General features: G+C 42.9%; 1 protein-coding gene across 29 annotated transcripts in view; it reads left to right on the forward strand.

Annotated features, from left to right (window-relative positions):
- Positions 1 to 21,239, forward strand: part of RBFOX2 (RNA binding fox-1 homolog 2) — a 172,212-nt gene that overhangs the window by 138,779 nt on the left and 12,194 nt on the right. For 10 of the 29 annotated variants that reach the window (XM_061371766.1, XM_061371765.1, XM_061371769.1 and 7 more), the window contains 6 exons: positions 5,654 to 5,746; positions 8,516 to 8,576; positions 10,860 to 10,913; positions 11,079 to 11,171; positions 12,270 to 12,402; positions 17,748 to 17,787. In XM_061371766.1, the coding sequence (XP_061227750.1) occupies positions 5,654 to 5,746; positions 8,516 to 8,576; positions 10,860 to 10,913; positions 11,079 to 11,171; positions 12,270 to 12,402; positions 17,748 to 17,787 (474 nt within the window). Of the gene's footprint in view, positions 1 to 5,653; positions 5,747 to 8,515; positions 8,577 to 10,859; positions 10,914 to 11,078; positions 11,172 to 11,785; positions 11,854 to 12,269; positions 12,403 to 15,991; positions 16,050 to 17,747; positions 17,788 to 20,416; positions 20,460 to 21,239 lie in introns of those variants that run through there. The other 19 variants (XR_009728256.1, XR_009728257.1, XM_061371770.1 and 16 more) reach the window with 16 other exon arrangements.

Here is a 21,239-nt window from a genome sequence, read left to right on the forward strand (position 1 = left end):
GAAGTAGAGAGAGAGGATTCCTGCTCCTTTTGTTAGTGGAGATGCATCCTCTAGATGGGTATTTTGGCACTGTTGTGCTGAACCGAACAAGTGGACATATTTTCAGAATTAATGCAGTCTGCCTGTGTACCAAGTACCCTGTGGCATTCATAAAGCTGCAGGGGAAGAGAATCCAAGCTCTTTGCTCATCAGCTGTGTACCATGTGGTATGCCAAGATGTGCCCTTAATGACATTCAGAGACCAAGAGTGCGTAAGCACACAGCAAAATCTTGGCTGAATAGGGAGCAGTAGAAGTTCATGTCAGTGCAGACTGCAAACTCGTGGTTTCAGGATAGTGTAAGTTTATGCATTGCCTTCTACTGGGAGTCCCAGATATCCCAACTTTTGTTTGGTTTTTTTTACATTTGCAGTTAACTGTAGGTTGAGAGTATGAATTTAGGTTTTGATAACTGTGCTGAAAAGACTATATGCTTGCGTGTCTGTTTATTTCTTCTTTGAATGGATTAGGTGCTTTGAGTTGAGCCATAAGTTTCCACTGAGTGAAAAAGATACCACCCCTTGTTACATAAAATGAATTAGAGGTCTTGTTTTAATTTTAATTCTATTTTTATAACTTTTGTCCAGATATCTTGAGTTGAACCAGAAATACAAATAGTGTTATTAACACAAAGAGGCTTAAGAAATTAAGTACCAGTGACCAGTGTTGCCTTCTCAGGTCACCAAATCCCTTTATAATGCCAGTAGCATGAAAGAGACCTGACCTGTGTCCCTTTATCCTAGCTCAGTGAAGTACAGTTTTATGCCTTCAACTCTGTGATACTAAACTAACAAGTTAAATTAGTCCATACACTGAACTGTTTTATTTAAACTTGAATAATCAAGGCTGAAGTTGATGGCTTGATAGTATAAATTGATTTACTGCTCCCATGGGAGTGCCTTCCCAGTAGTGCTTGTTTACTGTGCAGGGAGTTGAATTGAGGGTGCTAAATTAGCCAAAAACTGGCGCAGCAATGAGAGAGAAAGGAGCTTGTCTCCTGCCAGCTTAGCTAGTTGAACTCGACAGACCATGCGGTAAGATCCACAATTGATGGAGGGAGGAGGAGGAGTGCACAGCTGAGAACAATACAGGGCTGTGAAGCCCCTCATCTGGGTGGAAGCCCCTGGGCCAGGTTGGCTGGAGCTACTCTGAAGCCCCAAGCTCCCTCTGTGCAGCTACTGGCCAGACTCCTGCTGTTCACTCCTGGCCTCTGCCCCCTTGTCGGTTTTGCAGGAGGGCTTGGCAGTGCAGCAATGCAACAGGCAGAACCAGGGAAATGATCCAGCTTTAAAAAAATATCCAGCCCTGCAGGGTTTTATTTTGAATGTACATTTGGGGGGTTTTAGCCTGATTAATCCCTGCATCTGGTTCACCAGATTGCACAGGTACTCAGATGGGTGCTTTATGTGTACGCACCTGAATGCACTCAAAGTGTGGCACAGAGGCAAGGGAGGAGCTGGAAGAGCTGCTGAATGGTGGCAGCTTGGTGTATGGCCGATTCCCTCACCAATTTGAAGTGCTCATTTGTGTGTAACTTCAGTAATGTGCTTCTGAATTTCATGCTGTGTTTCTGTCGGTGCATTCAGTCCTGCTCATCTCAGGTGGATTATAGCAGATACCCTCCTACTCTTTCCATATGCCTTGGAAACAGGTAGCCTAAACTGCTGTCTCCTTGGCCATTTTTTCAGGCGCCTAAAAGTGTTTTTTCTCTCCTTATTTCCATTATAAATGAACAAACAAAAAAAAAAAACAAAACCCAAAAAACAGAAAAGAAAGAACTTGGTTCAAACTGAGCACAGCAGCAGATAATGGCAAGGCCGGTTGCTGGCTGCGTGCTCCAGTGGTACAAGGCAAAGACGCTGCTGCTGAGGTGACTGGTCTAAACTCTGTGACAAAAGAAGGGTTAACAATGCATGGATTTCAAGGGGCTCTATTTAGTTTCCTTTGGTTTTATTTTCTTTTTTTTTTATTTTATTTTACTTTATTTTCTTTTTTTGTTGTTGTTTTTTTCTGTTTAATTTCTGTGTTCTGGCCACACCCAGGAGAACCGTCTGCTTTTGATTTCTCCCTTTACGGTTACATGGTAAATTTTCTTTCTCATTCTTCAGAGATGGAAACATTCAAATACTATATATATATATACACATTTATTATTTTTTTTTCACTGCTCATCATGTTGCTTGTTATTTATTGCAGAATCTGAGGCCAGACTAAAAGGGTGGCAGTTACTCGGTCTCTTCAGGCCCTTTGAATAAACCTTTGGGTAAAAAGGGGTTAGTCTGGCGTTGCAAATTACTCACCAGTCCTAAAAATGTTTGCTGGGGTTATTTAGCATTTTATGGGTACACTGAGCTTTAAACGTATTTTCTGCTTGGCAGAAGTTCCTGGCAATTGCTGGTGGAGAGGAATTGTTGAAAATTTCAGCTTTGTTACTGTATCAGCATTATTAAACCAACCTAGTTGTATAATCTAAATTTTAGAAACCTTAAGTGTTTTGTTTTTTTTACCCAGGACTGTATCTTCCCTTCCTCTGGCTCCTTACCTACTAATTATGGAGCAAACCAGTACCTGCTCTAAAGCTAAGCGAGTAAATACTGGACATCGGCCACCTCTTTTTTGTTTTCTTTCCTTTTTTCAAGGGCAAGACAACCTTGGGAGGAGAAACAGAGAATTGTTTGTTGCATATGTATTTAGGTACAAATTAATCCCTATTCTTTACAGGTCATCTGTGAGAAGGAATTAGAACTATATGTATGTGCTGTTTGTCTCTCCCACATCAAACATATGTGTGTATATATAATTGCTAGGTTTTAAGCTTAGAAATAACAAAAATGTCAAGCATGGCTCACCTTTTATCCTGATGAAAAATTTTGAATGTGTAAGAGATGCATTAAGATGAATACCAAGGGGGCACAAATACTGACTGCCATAGTCAACCATGTAAAGCATTAATTCAGCATTGACATTAAATGGTTCTCAACAAAGAGAATTGCACAAGCTAAGGACTGATCTGTCAATAAAACTAAAATTGTGGGTAATCAGTTACGTTGCTCAGAATTGGATTAATTCTGTTTTAATTCACATTGTTAATTATTTTCACATGTGGATTTATCCTACCTTAATTTATTAAAAACATTGAAAGCTCCTGTTCCATTTAAAGATATCTAATGATAATGTGGGTTTAAAATCCCGTACAGACTTCCCTAATTGCAGACAAATAGGAATTCAAATAGTATTGCTTTGGTTCTGGCCTACACAGATTGATGTCTAAAAAATTACCTTCCCTGTGCTCTCTAGCTTTCAGTTCACATCATCACCGAAGACATAAAATTCATTCGGTCTCCACAGGCTTGCCTAGAACAAACAGAAATTTTAATGTAGAAAGAGGGAAATAGAGATTCCTGTTGCAGTCTTCACCTCCCCTCCTCCCCTAGCCTTTTAAAGATGCTTTTTCCCCATTATATAGAACCAGAGGGAAAGGTGTTGCTCTATTTCTCAGTCTTGACTTTCTCTGTAGGGGTTCTTTGAAGCAGACACGATACCTTGTCCCTACATAATCAGCTTTGCTATTACACCCCCGGCACCTTTCCTGGTTCCCTGCAGCATATTTGAGAGTTATATGACATTAGGCTGTTTTATTAGCCCCTATCTTTTGTAGCTCCAATTTTAATCATTTAAACAGGAAAAAAAAAAAAAAGAAAGTTGTTCTGAAAAAGGCATCAGTTTTTTATTTATATAGCTTTTTATTTATGGCTGGATAAATGAAATTATCTGAAGCTCTGAATTATTGGGCTGGACCCCAAAAGAGCGCTCTTGTTTTGTGCTGGAAACCTAGCTGTGGATGATAAAGGCCAGCATGTGGAAATGGCTTGGGCTTTGTAAGATCAGTATTGTAAAGACCTTTAAAAAGCACTTGAAGAATGATGACTTGCATATGTCTTGTTGCCGCAGTGCTTAGAAATCAAGACTGGGGGGGTCTAGTCCCTACATGTTGACCCCAAGATGCATGGAGTGGGCTGTGAGGCTGGCATGCCATTGCCCTGACAAGGCATATAGCTGTAGATCACTTACATCACGCCCCTCTCCAGTTAGTATCAGGAGTTTCCATTGCATCACATGCAAGCTTTGTTCTTCCTGCTCCTGAGGGCCTTGGAGCCAGCAGAGATTACTTTCCATACATGAAACCCCTATTTGCTTTTTACCAAGCCACAGGAGTCAGTTACTCCTGTGCTTAAGACACCTTAAAAGCAGAATGCAACAAAGATTTTTGTTTGGTCCTGCTGTCTCTAATGGCAAGAAGAATATCTTGTCACAGTCGCCTGTAGTGACACACCATTTTTTACTTGTTAAAATCGTAATTGGCTCAGTCATGTTGCCTCTGTTTTAATGTCAGTGCACCCATCTCTGTGAAAAGAAGCATGATCTCTTACTCTGCCCTATTACATGACTGCATGAGTTGGCAGCAGCCTGAGCATGTAGGACAGGCGTGTTGCATGTGCCTTCATGGATATGGTAAACCTAAATTCATCTAACTAAATGGACATTTTAGTGGTCCTTGAGCCTTTGTGCTTGCTGCAAACAGGGCACATCAACATCAGTTCATCTCCAATTTCATGTTCTGACTAGGAGGTTTGCTGCTCTCCACGGCACAGAGGTTGCCATCTCAGAACAAAGCTTAAGTAAGATGGGTAGCAGGGTGGTAGGGAGGTAGCAGTGGTCAGCAGCGTCAGACAAAGCAGCGTCAGACAAAGCCTTTTACTGGTTAATCAGTACTTAGGTGTTTGGATTTGCACTCAAGTCCAACACATTATACATAGATAGGAAAAATCTGAAACTCTAAATCTTCACATTAAGTAATGCTCATTTGGTGGTGCCACCTAGAAGCCCTGCTTACTTCCAGGGCCCCATAAGTTACTAAGCAAGTAGGAGTAGACAGGACCTGTGCCCCGAAGAGCTTACAAGGGATGCTTTACAAACAGCCCTTCCTCTCAGCAGTTTTCTAAGGTAGGTAATTATTATTGTCTCCATTTTACAGGTGGGAAAATCAAGGTTCAGTGTTTGATTTACCCAAAGCTTCGCAGAATTCCCGGTGCCAGGCGTGAACTCAGATCGCTGCTCGCTCTCGTAGCAGTTTCTCAAGAGAACGAAGTGCTGCTCAGTGTTGATGTCCTGTACTGTGTCTGGGGTGGGCGGTGGGTCCTCCAAAGCATGTGTGTTAATGAGCAGAGGGGAGAGAAGCCCAGCTTGGGCTAGACCAGCTTGCCTGTGTCAGAGCACGGTTTAGTGTTTTTAAACAACCAAAACAAACCAAAACATTGTCTCGAGTAACTTTGTACTTCTTTTTTGGTCTGGCCTCAATTGCTTTTATGTTTTCTTTCTTTATTTTTTTTTTTAATTATTATTCTTACTATGATTACAGTTCCTTTATTTTATCGAATTTAATTTCTTTCATTTATGAAACATGCATGAACCAACAATGTGACTCTAGGAGGTTATTGCTGAGTTGTGCTGATGTTGATTTCATACTGTGATATTTTTTTCTCTATTTACCTAGAGATCAGTATTTCAATATATAACGATGTGCATGTTTTCCCCCCTTCTCCCGCTGCATGCAGGGATTCGGGTTCGTAACTTTCGAGAATAGTGCTGATGCAGACAGGGCCAGGGAGAAATTACACGGCACCGTGGTAGAGGGCCGTAAAATCGAGGTGCATGTCTTCAGTAATTCAATTTCTTCTTTATATTTATTCTTTTGATTTCTTTTTGTGTCTTGCCTCACTTATTTCACATTTGGATCCCAGTCTTGTGTGTGCGTGTGTGTTTGTGTCTGTGTCCTTCACCTCCCTGCACTGAAATGTATAAAAGTTTACACCCCTTACGGAATATTTTTATTGTTATTTTGGGTATTATTTCTTTTCTTTCTTCTTTTATTCAGTTTTTTTGTTGTTTTTTTTTCCTACCCACTCCAAATTTTTGCCCTTCTGCTGTCTTGATTTTTCCTTTGCTTCAGTTTGCGAGGCTCCGATTTCCTGTTACCAGGCCTGAACAAAACTAACTGAAACAGTACTGTCTGACTTCTAACTCTGTGTCCAAAAAAGAAAGCAGGGGGCCAGCCAGTATCCTCTCTTTCCTCCGAGGCCAGTTCTCCTCCACATAAGTGTGAGATGATGCCCGTGGTGGGAGGGAAGGGGAGACACAGGGCAGAAGCCCTGAGTGGGTCATGCTATGCACATACTGCTTTCTTGACCTGCCCACTGTCAAGAGTTGGCTCGGTGAAGGCTAATCCTTACAGTTTATAGCTCTCACTGCAGGGGAGTGAAGGGTTAATGTTGGCTGGCCAGCGTGGCCACGTATTGGGCATGCCTGATGTTGACCTCTTTGGTGTTCCACTGTGTTGAAGGCTAACTGGCGTCTTCCCTCTCTTCCTCTTTCTTAAAAAAAAAAAAAAAGAAAAAAAAAAGAAAAATATACAAATAATAAAAAAAAAGCCACCGTTTTTGAGTAAGATGTCTGCATATTTTGCCTTTTTTTTGTTTTGTTTTTTTTATTTCCCTTTTCGATGGTTTAGCGTTTAGGGCCCTTCACTTGACTCACTCTTTCCATGGTAACTATACACAATGCTGGCGATGGTACAAGTTGGCGGTAAGTGAAACAAAAGCGCTAGAGAAGAAGCTTTTTTTTTTTTTTTACTTTTTTAATTTTTTCTTAAATTATAAAAAAAACCAAAATTAAATAAGAAAGAAAAAAATCCATCTGCCATCTCACATTAACACTACGAAATGTGATTTGACTTGTTGTCCCCACCCGCCTCCTTCCCCTTTCTCCCCCTTTTATTTTCAATGCTGTTGAGTAATGCCGCCTGGACTTTGGATGTACATATTGTTTTGTAGCAGTCTGAGCTGTTTGATTACTGACTTCATGGTGATTTCCCCTCGCACATCTTACTCAGAGTTACTGAACTCCAGTTTGGCTGGTTTTTATTAATGCACCCATTTCCTCTTCTCTCCCCTGCCCCTCTTCCTGCTGCTCTCTCTTTCTGAGACCTGTTTGTAGCTGTTACTGTTTGTTTTCTCTCTTTTTCTTTCCCTCCTCCCCCCCACCTCCCGCCCCCCCGTTTATTTCTTTACTTGGTTAAATGCAGCTGTTGGTCTCTTTGCTGACTGGTGGTTTCTGATCGGTTCTGGCAATTTTTCCTTTAAGTGCTTGTGTTGCACTTTGCTATAGCAGCTGATTTCAGGCACTCGCTCCATCTTAATGATTGTCTGTGAGACCCTATCTCCTCCCTCCTTCCCTCCCCACCCTCTGAATCAATTGTGGTTTGTTTTTTTTTTCTTTCTTTTATCTGTGTGTGTTTAACTGCATGCTCTCAGTCTCATCATTGTTGTTTCCCATTCTTTCTTTTTAAGTGTGTAATGTTTCTATTGTTTTGGGGCTGAAATGAGAGTAAAATGTAGCTCCAGACTCACCACCCTGCATACGCTCGCCATCCATAAGTCTCAAGGGCCCGAGGCAGCTTTTGTTTTTGTATCCCTTCTTTTTATTCCTTCTTCATGCTGGCCTCAATTCCCATTTGGCATGGGTTTTGATAAATTACGGATGTTATAGAAGGACTTCACCCTCCTTGCAAGAACTTTGAGGCTGTCTGACATGGGGCTGCAGTAACTTGGCTTCCAAACTGGTCCATCTTTTCTTTATCAGCACCATCTCTGTGGTAACACCTCGCTTGAGCAATCAAACCGCTTGGAACTGTGCAGAGCTCTGTAAAGAGGGTGGAGGGCACAATAAAACCCCAAAAGACCCAGGTCTGCTGCTATGTATTTCTTCTTTTGTTCCATGGGATTTGTGACAAGGAAAAAATAATCTGGGAAAAGATTGGAAAATGAGGAGGAGGAAATCGATGAACACAGGCCATTCAAACAGTTGCTGGCATTCCAGAAATCTCCTCAAAGCCTTGGGAGGTCAAATCTAAAGCTGATGGACTCCAGGCTACCTTTTCTATCTGAAAAGCACGTGGGCCAGCAACCTGCTGGGACCCAATCCAAACAGTGAGCTTGAGAAACAATTCAGTTAGTGCATCACCTGGTCCAGTTCCCCTACACTGGGCTGCAGAGATCATTGCTGCCTCTTGAACAGAACTTGGACAAAACCTCCAAAGTTTTACACTTTCGATCAATGAGCTGAAGAAAACCATGTGCCAAGGGGTGGCAGGGCGATGGAGAATCTGCACTTTACTCTCACTGGCCTTGTGTTTAATGCATAATTTTAAAGTGCCATGTTTAGCTGTAACTTTTATAATTAAATGGCAACTGTTAAAAGTAATTGAAAGATTGCATTTTTCTAAAATTAGTTGTTTATAATTTTTTTTTTTTGCTCAGAGAAATATAGTGTGTGTGTGTGGTATCTGGAGAGTTTTCCATCATTTTCCCTAATGCCCTATGCTTCCTTCCCTCTCCCCCCCTCCCCTTTCTTACTTTTAGGTTAACAACGCCACTGCACGAGTGATGACCAATAAGAAGATGGTCACACCATATGCAAATGGTAAGAGAAGCTGTTTGTACTAATGATGAGCTGAAAGGTTGGAAGAAAGACATGACCTCTCCTCAGGACCAAAAGAACCCAAACCCAAAAGAAACCAACAAAACCCCACAAATCCTAATTTCTAGCATTATTCTTCAGTGTAATCCTTAAGCATTTATGGAGAAGTACCATTTTATAGGTGGAGAAGTGGGGACACAGAGCCGTAGTGACTCACTCAACATGGCCAAGCTGGGTAAAGAAGCCAAAGACCAATGGACTGTCTACCCCTGCTGCAGGCTGATGCTGGACAGGGGGATGTGCAGTACTCCTGAGTCTCCTTGCCATCACGTTGATACCTAAATATGAATGCAGAAGCGTAACTAAGCTACGTAATCAGATGTATCTCAGTTTAGGTTCTAGCTGTAAAAGTACAGCTGCCCCCAACCAACCAGGAAAACAGAGGCGTTGCGCTGCTTTGTTGGCTCCCTTTTGTCACACACTCTGCCTGTGTTCAGCCATTTTCCAGTGAACCTGAACAGAGAAAGACCAAGTTGCTTGGGTAGTGAAGAGTCCTGTTTAATCAGGATATCTTAATGGTTCTGTCTGTGCAGTATTTTATTGCATAGGCATATATAGCATAAAAAGTCATTCTCCCAACAGAACATGGATGTTGCCTTGATAAAGATTTTGAATCTAAGTCTTTGTCCTGAAACAGACAGCAAAGTTCTTTTTGGTCTGAAAATGTTCCCAAATGGCTTCAACAAGGCAGGAAGCTGCATATAGGTAGTTGCTAGTAGAGGAGTCAGTTCTGATTACTACATAAGACTCTGAAGTCGGAGGATATTAGTTTTATTTGTGGCTCTGCTACTGACTTGTTGTGTGGCTCTTAGCAGATAAATCTTATTTTGGTTACAGAAATGGGGGAACAGGGCCAGGCAGAAAGTCTGGGATTCTGAGTCTCAGTGTCTGAAAGGAACCAGGAGATTTTGTAGCAAAAGGCTAGTCAGCCATTTTATGTTGCCCTGAAAATACGTATGACTGGTAAAATAACTTGGCTTATTTGTGAAACCCTGATGATGGGCAGGAATATTTTGCTTTTGCAACCTGCAGTGTAAAGCCAGCTTTAAAGTTATTAGTATTCAGTATTAGACAAGGCTTAAGGCATACCGACGAGTGGTTTGTACGACTGTTACTAAACATGAGGGTAGATCCCAGTCTTTTCATTGTCGCTGCTCATACGAGTATTTTGCCATCGAGCCAGGAGGTGGAGGAGTGATGGTGATGGGCTTCAGTTTGCAATGCTATTCATATGGTTTGTAGGGGGGTTAGAGGTGTTTTAAGTGCAGTTAAGTGCATCAGGACTCAGAGACAGAGGAAGGGTATGGATTTATTTAAATAAAAATACCTGTATGATTGGTAGCTGAACAGCTGAGGTCTTTCCTGAAAGGAATGCTTTGTGGAAGCAGATCATGTTGTTGGCTTTACATCCCTTCTCTCCCCCAGTAGAAAGGTGATAGCAGCGGGACAGATAGCTTTCCACAGCTGATTGGAAATGTATTCCTCCTTATGCCCCAGTGATGACTTCTTTAAGAACTATTCTCTTGTAGGTTTTATGTTGATGACTTGCAGTTCTTGCCAATTACCCAGATGATACTAAAATCAGTTCTCTGGGAAGGCTTTCACCTGCAAAAGCAGGATAAAGAAGACAGGAAATGCTAAAATAAGAGACAGGAGAAAATCTGAGATGAAGAGACTGAATTGCTTTTTTCTGCACTGTAGTCACGTAATGCAGTTAATGAGGAAATTCAGACATTGTTGGGTTTTAGCAGGTCTCTAACAAATGAAGACAGAAGGGTGTTTTGAGAATTTCAGGCTGTAACTTGACTTGCCCAGGTCGACAGTCTGGTCTGGTGGCTTTTGAGAGGTTTTGGACTCACAGTGTGCCTGGTGGAAGCAGAGAGGAGCTGGCAGCAAGGTTCATGCAGGGAACGCAGGGTCGCATGGTGCTCGTGGCGAATATGCATATAAGGTAGTTGGCATTCCCTCAGCAGAGCCTCTGCTGTGCTGCGGATCAGCTGATGTTTTGCTGTTCCCTCCGATACAGCGACCTGTACCTAGAACTTGACATTAGCAAAAGGCAGTTGGCCTCCATCTACACCAAGGGGGATTGAGGCGAAACAGAAATTGGAAAGAGCTGTGCATGTGAAGCTGGGGCGCATGCAAGAGACCGTTCCCCCTACCCACGCTGCCCGCTCCTTCTCTTGGTGTAGATTTTGGCATTCACTGCAGTCTTTGTTGTTTCAGGTTGGAAGTTGAGTCCTGTGGTTGGAGCGGTGTACGGCCCTGAGTTATATGCAGGTAGAGCTTAAGTAGATGCTTCCACTTCTGCCATTTGACTGCAGTGGTGTTTGTTTATGTTCTCAAGCTACTGTTTCTTTATAACCTTTTTTACGTTTTGTTGTTGTTTCTTTTTTTTTTTTTCTTTTTCTTTCTTTTTTTTTCTTCTTTTAAAAATCAAATCAGCGTCCAGCTTTCAAGCAGATGTCTCGCTGGGCAATGACGCCGCAGTGCCCCTGTCAGGAAGGGGGGGTATTAACACTTACATTCCTTTAATCAGTAAGTAGCCCCCATTGGCCCCTGTATTGTTACTATGCTTGAGTTAACAATGACCTGTTACCCTTCTTTTCTCCAGTCTGTATAATATATACTTGAAAGGATGGGTCACCCTGGGAATGGGTTTACCATGAGCCAGAGTATACTGTGATGTAACTTGTTCATCTGCAGTGTGTTTCTTTACTGGTGAATGGGTCTCTCTGAGTGATGAGGAGGCTGCAGAACAAGGGGAAGGGATGTGTGAGGAATCGGCCATTCCCTTGCTCCCCTCCCCCTTTTTGAATTCAAAGAAAGCAAACAGACAAAATCCCTAAAGTACATATTATACAAGCTGCTAAATCGCGAGTCTGCAGGGCCCCTCGTGGCATGCACCTGGACGCACGTTGGGTTGGGTTTGCGTCCTGGGACTCCTTCCCTCTTGGTATCTGTTTATTACGTGTTTGCAGATGCCTCTGAGGTTTTACATCATTTTGTCTCAAGCCAGTTTATTCCAGTGTAAAGCGTAATAAAACAGAGCCAGTTACTGGTCACGCTTGTTAGATGAAGGTGAGCTCTCAGTAAACTGGCACTTTTTGGGAAATTTCTGCTGCTGTTATATGGGCTATCTTGTCTTTCAGGCTTTAAAATGAACATACAGAGGATTGGGTGGCAAAGAGTGGGAGGGGAAAGGAGGGAAGAGACTGATGTAAGTTGGTTGACTTTAAGGGCCTCTTGACAAATTATTTTAAAAGAGCCTCTGCAGTTTTGGAAGAGCCGCCTGCTATATTGATAGTAACTCTCTGCGCTTCTCAGACTCTAACCAGACTGCATGGCGGTGTCAAAAGGTGGGGGGATTCGTACCCTGTTTGTGGTGGGCGAGGCATGCCAAAGCATTAACCTCTTGCATGCCAAACCTCTCTGCAACCCCTCTTCCCCCAAAGGCCATGGTGTAGCAGGAAGTATGTATCGGATGCTTGCTGGGTTATAAGCATGCCCCTCTGCAGGACTGATGCAAAATGTCCCACCGCTGTGGAGCTATTGTGTCACTTTGTTTGAAGTAGACGGTTGTCCTCTGGGAGGGAACTCGGATCCTTTTCACCTCCACCTTGTCTGTCTTTACAGTTCCAGGCTTCCCCTATCCAACTGCAGCCACCACAGCAGCCGCATTTCGGGGAGCCCACCTGAGGGGCCGAGGAAGGACAGTGTATGGGGCAGTCCGGGCGGTACCTCCCACAGCCATCCCTGCCTACCCAGGGTAAGCACTAGTCACAAGAGCAGAGTGCTCTGCACAACCGTGTCAAATAGCTAATCGGTTTAACCATAAAATAACCGAAATTGTCTGGATGGTGAGAGTCAGGATATTGCTAGTGCCAGAGCATTCTGCACATGATGGCATCCACTGGGGTCAAATCTAAATTTATCTCTGTTAAGTTCGTGACTGAAACAATTTTCAGTACTTGCAACAGCTTAAAGTGCTGATGGATTCCTTCTCATGATTCCTCAATTTTTCTGTGTGGTATTCGTCATCCACTGACCCAGTATGTTATAGTGCTGCTGAGAAGGACACAAAGAGAGAAGGTCTAAAATTTCTGAAGAGGTTCTGCTCTTTGCACTCCATTTACATTTTCATATCCAGGAATGAGGAATATTATCCATTACCTTCATGCCTCACCATCTGGCAGTAGGACACAGAAGAGCCAGTTACCCACAATGGATTTGCTTTCTTTGTTGGAGACGGTTTAAAAAGGTTTAAAACAAAGATTAATCAAGTCCATTAATCTAAATCTGGGAGTTTTGGGGATACAGGGAGAACGAAAGTGCAGCGTTCTTCTGACTATTGTTTGAAGCAATGGTGGATGCGTGGCCTTAAGATTCTTTGCCCTCTGACTTTTCAGTAGTAATGCAGTGGAATAGATGCTGTTACAAAAGAATATTCTGCTGTTTAAAAGTACAGGGAACTAGGTTTGTGTATGAGTTTTGGGTTGGGTTTCTGTTTTAAGTGTGATGGGACAACAGATAAATCAGCAAATCCCTTTCGAACTCTCTTACTTTGTTTCTGATTTTGAGGATGCTTTCTTCATGTTGCCTGTCTCTGGGATTTTACTTGCCATATTTTCCAGGCAACGTTCTCAGAGAGAATAAAAGTAGGAATGAATCCTCCAACACAAAGAAAGGGACTGGCCCTTTTTTCCTTTAAACTAGCCTCAAAAGGGAAGAAAATAAATTGCAAACCCCTCATTAAAAAAGGAGGTGGAATACATACACATCAATGCAAGGAGCTGGCCTCATATATGCTGGATAAGCTTGCAGAATCTTCTCTATCAGATTAAGTGGTGAGAGCTGCTCTTGGCCCTTCTTTTTCAGAGTCCACTCTCATATTTAAAGTAGAGCTCAAGGAGGCAAGCTGCAGTGGTCATGTATCTGTCTAGCTTTGCTCTCCAGCAAATCTGGCAATGTTTTGTTTAATTCCCCAGAAGACTTTAAATAAAAGCTCTTGTCTGAACACGTTGGCTTTCCGAACAGAGTGTTTCTTCTGGGTTTTCAGATCCACCTCTCTTTGCCACTGCTCCTAGGTCATGCTCTGTATCCTCTAACTATAGCCTCTGAGCTGCAGCTTGTCTGTTGCTATAAACATGACCCAGTCCATTGTTATTAGGAAGTGCTCCACAGTGAAACAGAGATGCAAAGCTGAGCTAAGTGCTGCCGTCTAGCAGAGTACAAAATAGTTGCACTGGGGAGGGAGGATGTGCTCTTCATCCCTCAGAGTAACGGCTGGAGCACTCCTAGCAAGAGGCTGTCATGAGTGGCACACTGGGAGGGACTCTGGGCTGTTCAGCCTGAGTCCTGTATAAAAGGTTTATTTTTGCTTGGAATATGGGCCAGACTCCAGTAATTATCCCTTTTAAATACTGTCTCATGACTGCATTTGCTTACGTTATGTTGAGTTTGTCTGACCCTGCTGACTGATTTCACATCTTGGTGGGCAGTGTTATCTAGTAAACATTTACAGGGCAGCAGTAAGCAAGGCAGGTGCGCAGATGGCCCAGAATTGTCCCTAGTTCCAAGCACTGGGATGCAATTAACTAATTCTCAAGCTTCCTGTTGTCATAGTCTGAATCTCTGCCAGATACTTTGTTGAAGGAATTCGATTCCTTGTGGAATTATGCAAAATGTGCTCTTCGCTTCCATGTTGCAGTAACCTGTAGGACAGCTGCTGCTCCGTGTAGGTTCTGCTGACCTCCATGGAGTTAGGGGCAGGCACATATTCTCGACACTTTACCCTGCATCAGTTACTTTCTTCCTGGCCAGTGGAAGGACAACACCGTAAGATCGGTCAGCAACACATGAGTTAAGATGTAGTGAGTCATCTGGAAAGTGACAGTAAAGTAAGCTGCAGGTTAACTCAAACCTGGTAGGAGGAACTGCTTTTCACAAGCCTAGCGGTGTTTAAGTTGCAAAACTTAAAGGTATCACTGCATTTGAGAGCTTAACAGAATTAAAAAAATACAGAATGTAGATTAATAAAAGCTCACTGAATTGCCATACTGGATCAGACCTCAGGGTCATTCAGGTTGGAGTAAGTTTTGACAATGTCTAGTGCTAGATACCCCAGAAGAAGGTGCAGGAAATGATGTTGTTCTTACTAGGTTTAACATTTATTTCAAGAACTCAAACTAAGGTTTAATAATGCATATGTGGAATGTACATACTTATGTATGGACATGGCTGTTTATCCAGGGAAGGCTATTCATAACTTAAAAAGCAATTGCTCGGACTGTTGGAGATGGTGTTAGATAGTCAACCTGGGTCTGACCTCAGAATACAAATGCAACCTTCAATTTACTACAGAGGCAGCATTCAGTAGACGTAAGGAGACATTATAAACTCTGATATATACCGTGAGTAAAACCTTTACTGGAATATTGCCCTGATTTGTAGCAGCCATGCTTTCTAAGCAAGGATGCTGACATATTACACTGGAGACCAAAAGCTGTAAGAATTCAGTCAGTCTGGAAAAAAAACTTGCCTACTGTAAAACCCTCAAAACTAAAGAACATTGATCATTTTTATTTCTCGAACTATAGGTTAGGTGTTGACTTGTTCATGGTCATTAAGTATCTAGATGAAGAGTAGGCTTGCCATAGTAAAGAACATTTTAGTCTCGGAGTGTAAATAGGATTCAGTGACTTGAAGTTAAAAGTAGATAAAATCAGATTAGCTATAAGGCAATAGGGAGCTTTGTGGGTTTGGAGTGGTTTTCGGTTCCTTTTACAACAGTCAGTTGTTGTTATACCTAAGTGATATGGCTGCTTTACAAACAGCATATTTCTTTTCCTCATGGATGTATTTTAGCTCAGCCAGTGGGCTTTCTGCAGATGCCACTGAGATTTGATAAGCTGCTGGGCTTCTTCATGCTTCCGGTCAGTCTACATAACCAAAATGGTCTCTGTGGTTCTCAAATTAAGGAATTCTCTCAGTTTTTGCTAGGATTAAAAATCACTGACACGGATATTCTGGCATATAAATAAACCTTACTAAATTTTAGCCGTGGCAGTTGATGGCAGTCAAGTCCTAACTGAAGGAGAGATGGAGGATGCACATCTGCTCGGTGGTTTGAACCCAGGAAGTCTTACCTGTTACTAGTGTTCCTCGCAGTTTTCGCTGGAGAACTGATGCTAGCATCTCTTGTTGACAATATTCTAAGTTACAGGAATAGTGGCCTGATCCAATGTGGTAATGCTTATATTCATCCAACTGATTGTGTTCAGAATAACTGTTAAAACTGCTAACCTGTTCATAAACCAACAGTCACTTCCTCTGTCATGCGTTTGCCTTTCCTGCAGGAGCAGGTGGAGTATCACTGCTAAAACACTCCTGGTCCTAGATAGAGAACCCAGCAATGTAAGTCACTGCCCCAGGAGCCAAATTCTTTGTTATGTGGTTGTAAAAACTTAGCTTCAACAAACATGATCTTATGGCCTGCTTCTCCCTGCTGAAGTGGCTCCCCTCTTCCTCTAACAAGGGTCTCTATCTTCACACCTGCTCCCAGCGCTCTTGGAGACCATAGTAACTTTGTCCATTGGGAATGGATTGTACTTTTCCTGGGGAAGACAGCAAGACTAAATGATTCAAGCAGTAGCTAACACTGCAACAGATTTTCTTTTAATTTTATTTTACTTTTTAGTAATAGCATGCAGAATTTTGGCAAGATCTGCTGGGCTTTTTTTGTGTGTGCGTGCCTTACAGTAGGTGGGTGTCTGAGGGTGGCAGGCTCTTGGCAGCTTTTCACATTCCATCTGATGAGTCAAAAATGATAATCAAAAGAAAAGGTAGTTTTCCATACCTTCTTTTTCCTTAATGCTACTGGTAAGTCATGCACATCAGATCCATGAACATCACAGATGGTGGGGCTAATGCTTTCTAAAGCCTTGAGCAAGTTTGTGCGGAGCTATTCAGAGGACAAAGCAGGAGGAAATTCCTTAGTATGAAGCACACACTGAAAAGCACACGGGTGGGGGGCATCCCCTCTCTTCCTTCCTCATCCTTCCCCAACCCCTGTCCCCAAAGCGAGCTGCATAGTCTTACGCTAGCGAATGCTCTGGTAAGAGTGGCTCTTTGGGAACCCCAGGCTCTGGTTTAACCGTCTTCCTGCTTGAAGTTCTGAGAGAAAGAAAACTATGGCTTAAGGCAGAAAAAGCACTATCCCATGGAAACCCTTCCAGTTGCTCCTCTCTGCTATGGAATAGGTTGTTACTACCAGGGATTCCCACTGCACCTTTCAATTCTCGGACCTTGGACCAGTCACCTAACCTTTTTAGCTCATTATCTCTGCTTGTGAAAGCAATGCATTGTGGGTATTTTTGGTTTTTTCTTTTTAATTACATTTCTCTGTGTTTACTTTGATCAGAATTGATTGACTTGTTTTCCTGAGGTGTTGCATCGGTTCTTTAAGATGCTGAATAATAATACTTTGCATGCTTGTGTGATCAGCCAGATCTTATCGCATGTCTAATGTGCAGGGTAAAAGCAGGTGATGTATGGATGTCAGAAACAAAAGTCATGCAGCCCGTGGAGCTCAAAATACATAATCATACACAACTCTCTGAAGCGTGCTTCTGATATAGGTGACTCCAGCCCCTGTGGGAAGCTTTCTGAGGGGCTCCTCGATTTCACAAGCCCATTTCATGAAGCCAATGTTTCCATGTATTTAGGGGGTAATAAAAATCATTCCAGGAGAATAAGCAGAGTGGAGGTTTCTAAACCCTTGTTTCTCTTCTTCAGGACATCAGATCTTTTTGAGTCTATTTTTACCATACAAGATGGTGGTTCCCCTCCCTCTCTCCTTCGCATACTGTTTCCCCCTCTGCCCGCCCCTTCCCCCTTTGCATGCCATGGAAGATGACTTGGAGCCGTCTACGTGCGTGCGCACACACATTCTCTCGCTGATTTGCTCCTGCCAAAAGCCTAGGTTGTGGATTCATACATCACCTGCCTGTGTAAAATGCATGTGCATGCTGCCGTCCTCAATAACCGGAATGTGTTTTCTGTTCTTTTGTTTTTTGTTTTTTGTTTTTTTGTTTTTGTGTGGATTTTCTGCAGTGTGGTTTACCAGGACGGATTTTACGGTGCTGACCTCTATGTAAGTACACACACCGGAGCCTTCTTGTCCCCAACCCCTGACAAGCCAGCCTTTTTTTTTTTTTTTTGGTTCTTTTTTTTCCTTTTTTTTTTTTCTTTTCTTTTGGTTTGTTGGTTTGGTTTGGTTTGTTTTTTTTTTAATATCATTTACTTTAATTTTCTTCTTCCTTGTGGATATATATATTTATATATTTAGGAATGCAAGCATGCTTCTCTGTCACTGCGCTTGCCCCTGGGTGCAAGACCTAAGCCTTTGGGTTTCCTGATCATTGCCAGGGTCAGTCTACTGGGTGTCCTGTCCCTCACATGCACACTGGTACTAATCAACCTGAGAGATGATTAGCGAATTCAAATTTCTCTCAACACTTCTTTTGTTGACATAATTTGGATATAAAAATAACAGGACTGGTTTAGCCTCAGACCTTCCCTTTCCTTCTCCCCCTTCTGCCCTCCCCTTTCTCTCCCCTCTTGGGACCCTTTCAGGTTCGATCTGTGCAGCCCACACTAAACTGAGCAAGCTGTATGTTTAAAAATGTTTGTGTACCACTGGGGTGCAGAGATTATCCCTTTGGGGAAGACGCAGGGACTGATTAAAAATGGAGACCGAGATGCTGGAGTGAAAACTGACATCTCATTTTGCTGGTAGAAATAGTACCTAAATAAGCTAGATTCTCTCGCCTCTTTGGGGAATCGTAAAGTACAAATATGTGGAGGTGTCCAGTTAGAAGAATCAGCAGCCTCCTCCTGTCTGGGAATTAGCTCTGATGCCATGGGAGACTTTGTCCTGTCATTGTCTTTGTCCTATCCAGCCAGTCTGTATTGGAAATCTCCAGGGCATCTGTGCATACATAGGTGGGTCATGGATGGGAGGGGTTCTGGCTGGCCGCTGAGAAAAGCGGTTTCCTCTCCAATGGAGAGCTGTTGCAGAGCAGTTATGGTAGGAATATGCCTTTCAAAGCCAAAGTGTTGAGGTCTACTACTGCCATTGCAGCTTGTGGACTGCCTAGTTCTAGCAGAGTTGCCTTTTGTGGTATCATATGTAATAACTCTTTGGAGCTGGGGGCAATTCTGTAGCAGGTAGTGGCACAGTTGTCAGCATGGATTTCACATCCCTGGTCCTTTGAAGGTGCTACTTCTGACATTTATAGAGAGGACCCTGGGGTTAGACTCAATGGATGGAATTAGCTCTTGGATTTTGTTGGCTTATATAGAGGGTCAGGTCTTGTAAAGTGCTTTTCCCAACACAGTTACAGCAGTTGGAATGCATGCACTCTGAGCATAGCGATACTGGGTCCATTTCTTCATTCTTACATATATTATCATGTGTGCAGTCCTTTAAAAATTGATCTGCCCAGTCAAGTGTTTCTTTATAAAACTGTGTCAAGGACTACAGAGTGTTCTGGGTTTTCCCACTTCACTGCTAAAACACCAGCTTTACAGACCACTGACTTTGCTACAGCAAGTAAGCAAGCAAATGAACAATGCTTAGTGCCTCTTCCTTCAGAGTATGGCATATAAGAGGCTGTCACGTTGAAAGGGTGGACTGGCCAGGCTTGTTTCCTATTCCTTTCGAGAAAGCTCCTTCAGAGCTTCTATGGCAGATGAGGAGAGGCTTTATTTAACATGTTTTAAGGACAGAGACTTCGTTAATGAAGAATCCTGTTAACTACTTGGTGCTGCAGTACAGTAGCATCACGTAACACAAAACCAAGCTCCCAAGTCTGGTTGGAACCATTAGGTTGACTTCTGACAACTTTGATGTATTGGCTCTGGTCTCACTGTCAGAAAGCAGGATGATAGCAAAGGGGACTCATCAAGGGTTGCTTTTTCTTATGTTATTGGTGCCCAGAGCTCCCTGATGGAGCTGAGGAAAAGGTTGCCGTAATCCAGACATGAAGTTACCCTTCCAAACAATTTGCTTGGCATGGGTAGAAAGATTACAGCGATGCTGTGCCACACTGACTTGTCATGCTTCTCACTGCAGTGCTTCTGCCCCTTTGGTTGCTCTGAAAGGCTTGTCCAGGTTGTGGATGGGATGGCAGAGGGTACTTCAGTTAGGACTCCGGGGGGGTAAAGTAAAATTGAGGTTTCCTCAGGTCTTTTGAGTCTGTAGGGTTGTGTCAAGGAAGGGTGGAAAGGAGCTGAGCTAGCAGGGAGAGGTTAATGGTAGGCAAGATGAAGGGGAAGTGTCCCAAGTTTGGGCTGCTTTTCTGCATACATGTTATGCACCGATTTCTCATTTTCCTCCTCCTCCTCTTCCTTACTCCTTTTTCTTTCCTGGGGCAACCATCCTGCTAGCCATTTCTTCTGTTGAAGAAGGCATTCCATCTGTTGCTGGATGCATCTCACTCTGGCAAGACACCTGAATTCATAAAACAACCTGCCCCAGGATGCAGAGGGCTTCATTTTGGCTCATAAGAAAAGTTATTTGTTCTACAATGGGGTCAATCTGGGCGGCGGGGGGGAAACCCAAACAAACCCACCTGTGCGACAACTGCTCTTGCCTGTGAAAAGCGTGCTTGCATCCACTGGAAAGAAAAGGCTGGTGAGCCCCACCGTGGGCTGTTTGTATGATTGTTTCTTTCCACAGCTGTGTTTTTTTGAACTGCTCTTCCTGTGTTCTGTTATAGAATAGTCTTACAGGAACCAATCATTAGCGCTAAAATACCTCAGGTAGGAGTGCCAGTGTGACCTGCCAACCGATCAGATTGTGGATTGCAGTGGAAAAAACTGAATTATACTAACCATTCCAGCACCACATTAGAGATGGGAACAGAGGCTTTTATAGGGCAGCGCAGACTCACGTGTGAGCCAAGCCCCCGCTGTAGCAGGGCGGCGTGTGTCCAGATTTCACACCAAGTGGCATTTCATTCAAAAAACCAAAAAAAGTAAATTCAGTGGAAGGGTTAACCAGGTCATGCTTGTCCCATTACCATGTAGAAGCACCTGCTGCAATGGACACTGTTGTCCTGTCACCTCTTTTAATTCATTCATGCTCATTCCTGGTGCACGTATGCCACCCTTCTAATACAGAAATACTGGAAACGGTTCTAGCCCTTTCTGCTTCTTAACTTCTATTATGGGGCATTTGAGATACAACATCAAAAAGATCCTAAAATTGGGCTCACTGCCTAAACGTGGCAGGTGGTCAGATGTATCTAATTGGTACTCATTTCTCCAGGGGTATGAGAATGATTGTGTCTTAGTGCATAAAGGCTCTTCGGAGTAAAGAAGGCCACCGACACACTTCCCGCACCCACCTAAGGCAGCAAGGGAAAAAGAAAAGGGAAGCTTATACCATAGGGTACACCAACATAGTAAGCTGTAGTTTTGGATTTCCTCATGTTCTTGTTGGATTCATCACCTAATATGGACCTGAAGAGTGGAAGAGAAGATGGGTTTACTTTGAGCTTAACCTTATAGTCTTAAAGTGCCCATTTATTTCCATTAACA

This window comes from Neopsephotus bourkii, unplaced genomic scaffold (assembly GCF_033783945.1).
Source record: "Neopsephotus bourkii isolate Nb327-2 ecotype Australia unplaced genomic scaffold, CSIRO-AGI_Nbou_v1 NB_1589, whole genome shotgun sequence".
Taxonomy (NCBI): domain Eukaryota; kingdom Metazoa; phylum Chordata; class Aves; order Psittaciformes; family Psittacidae; genus Neopsephotus; species Neopsephotus bourkii.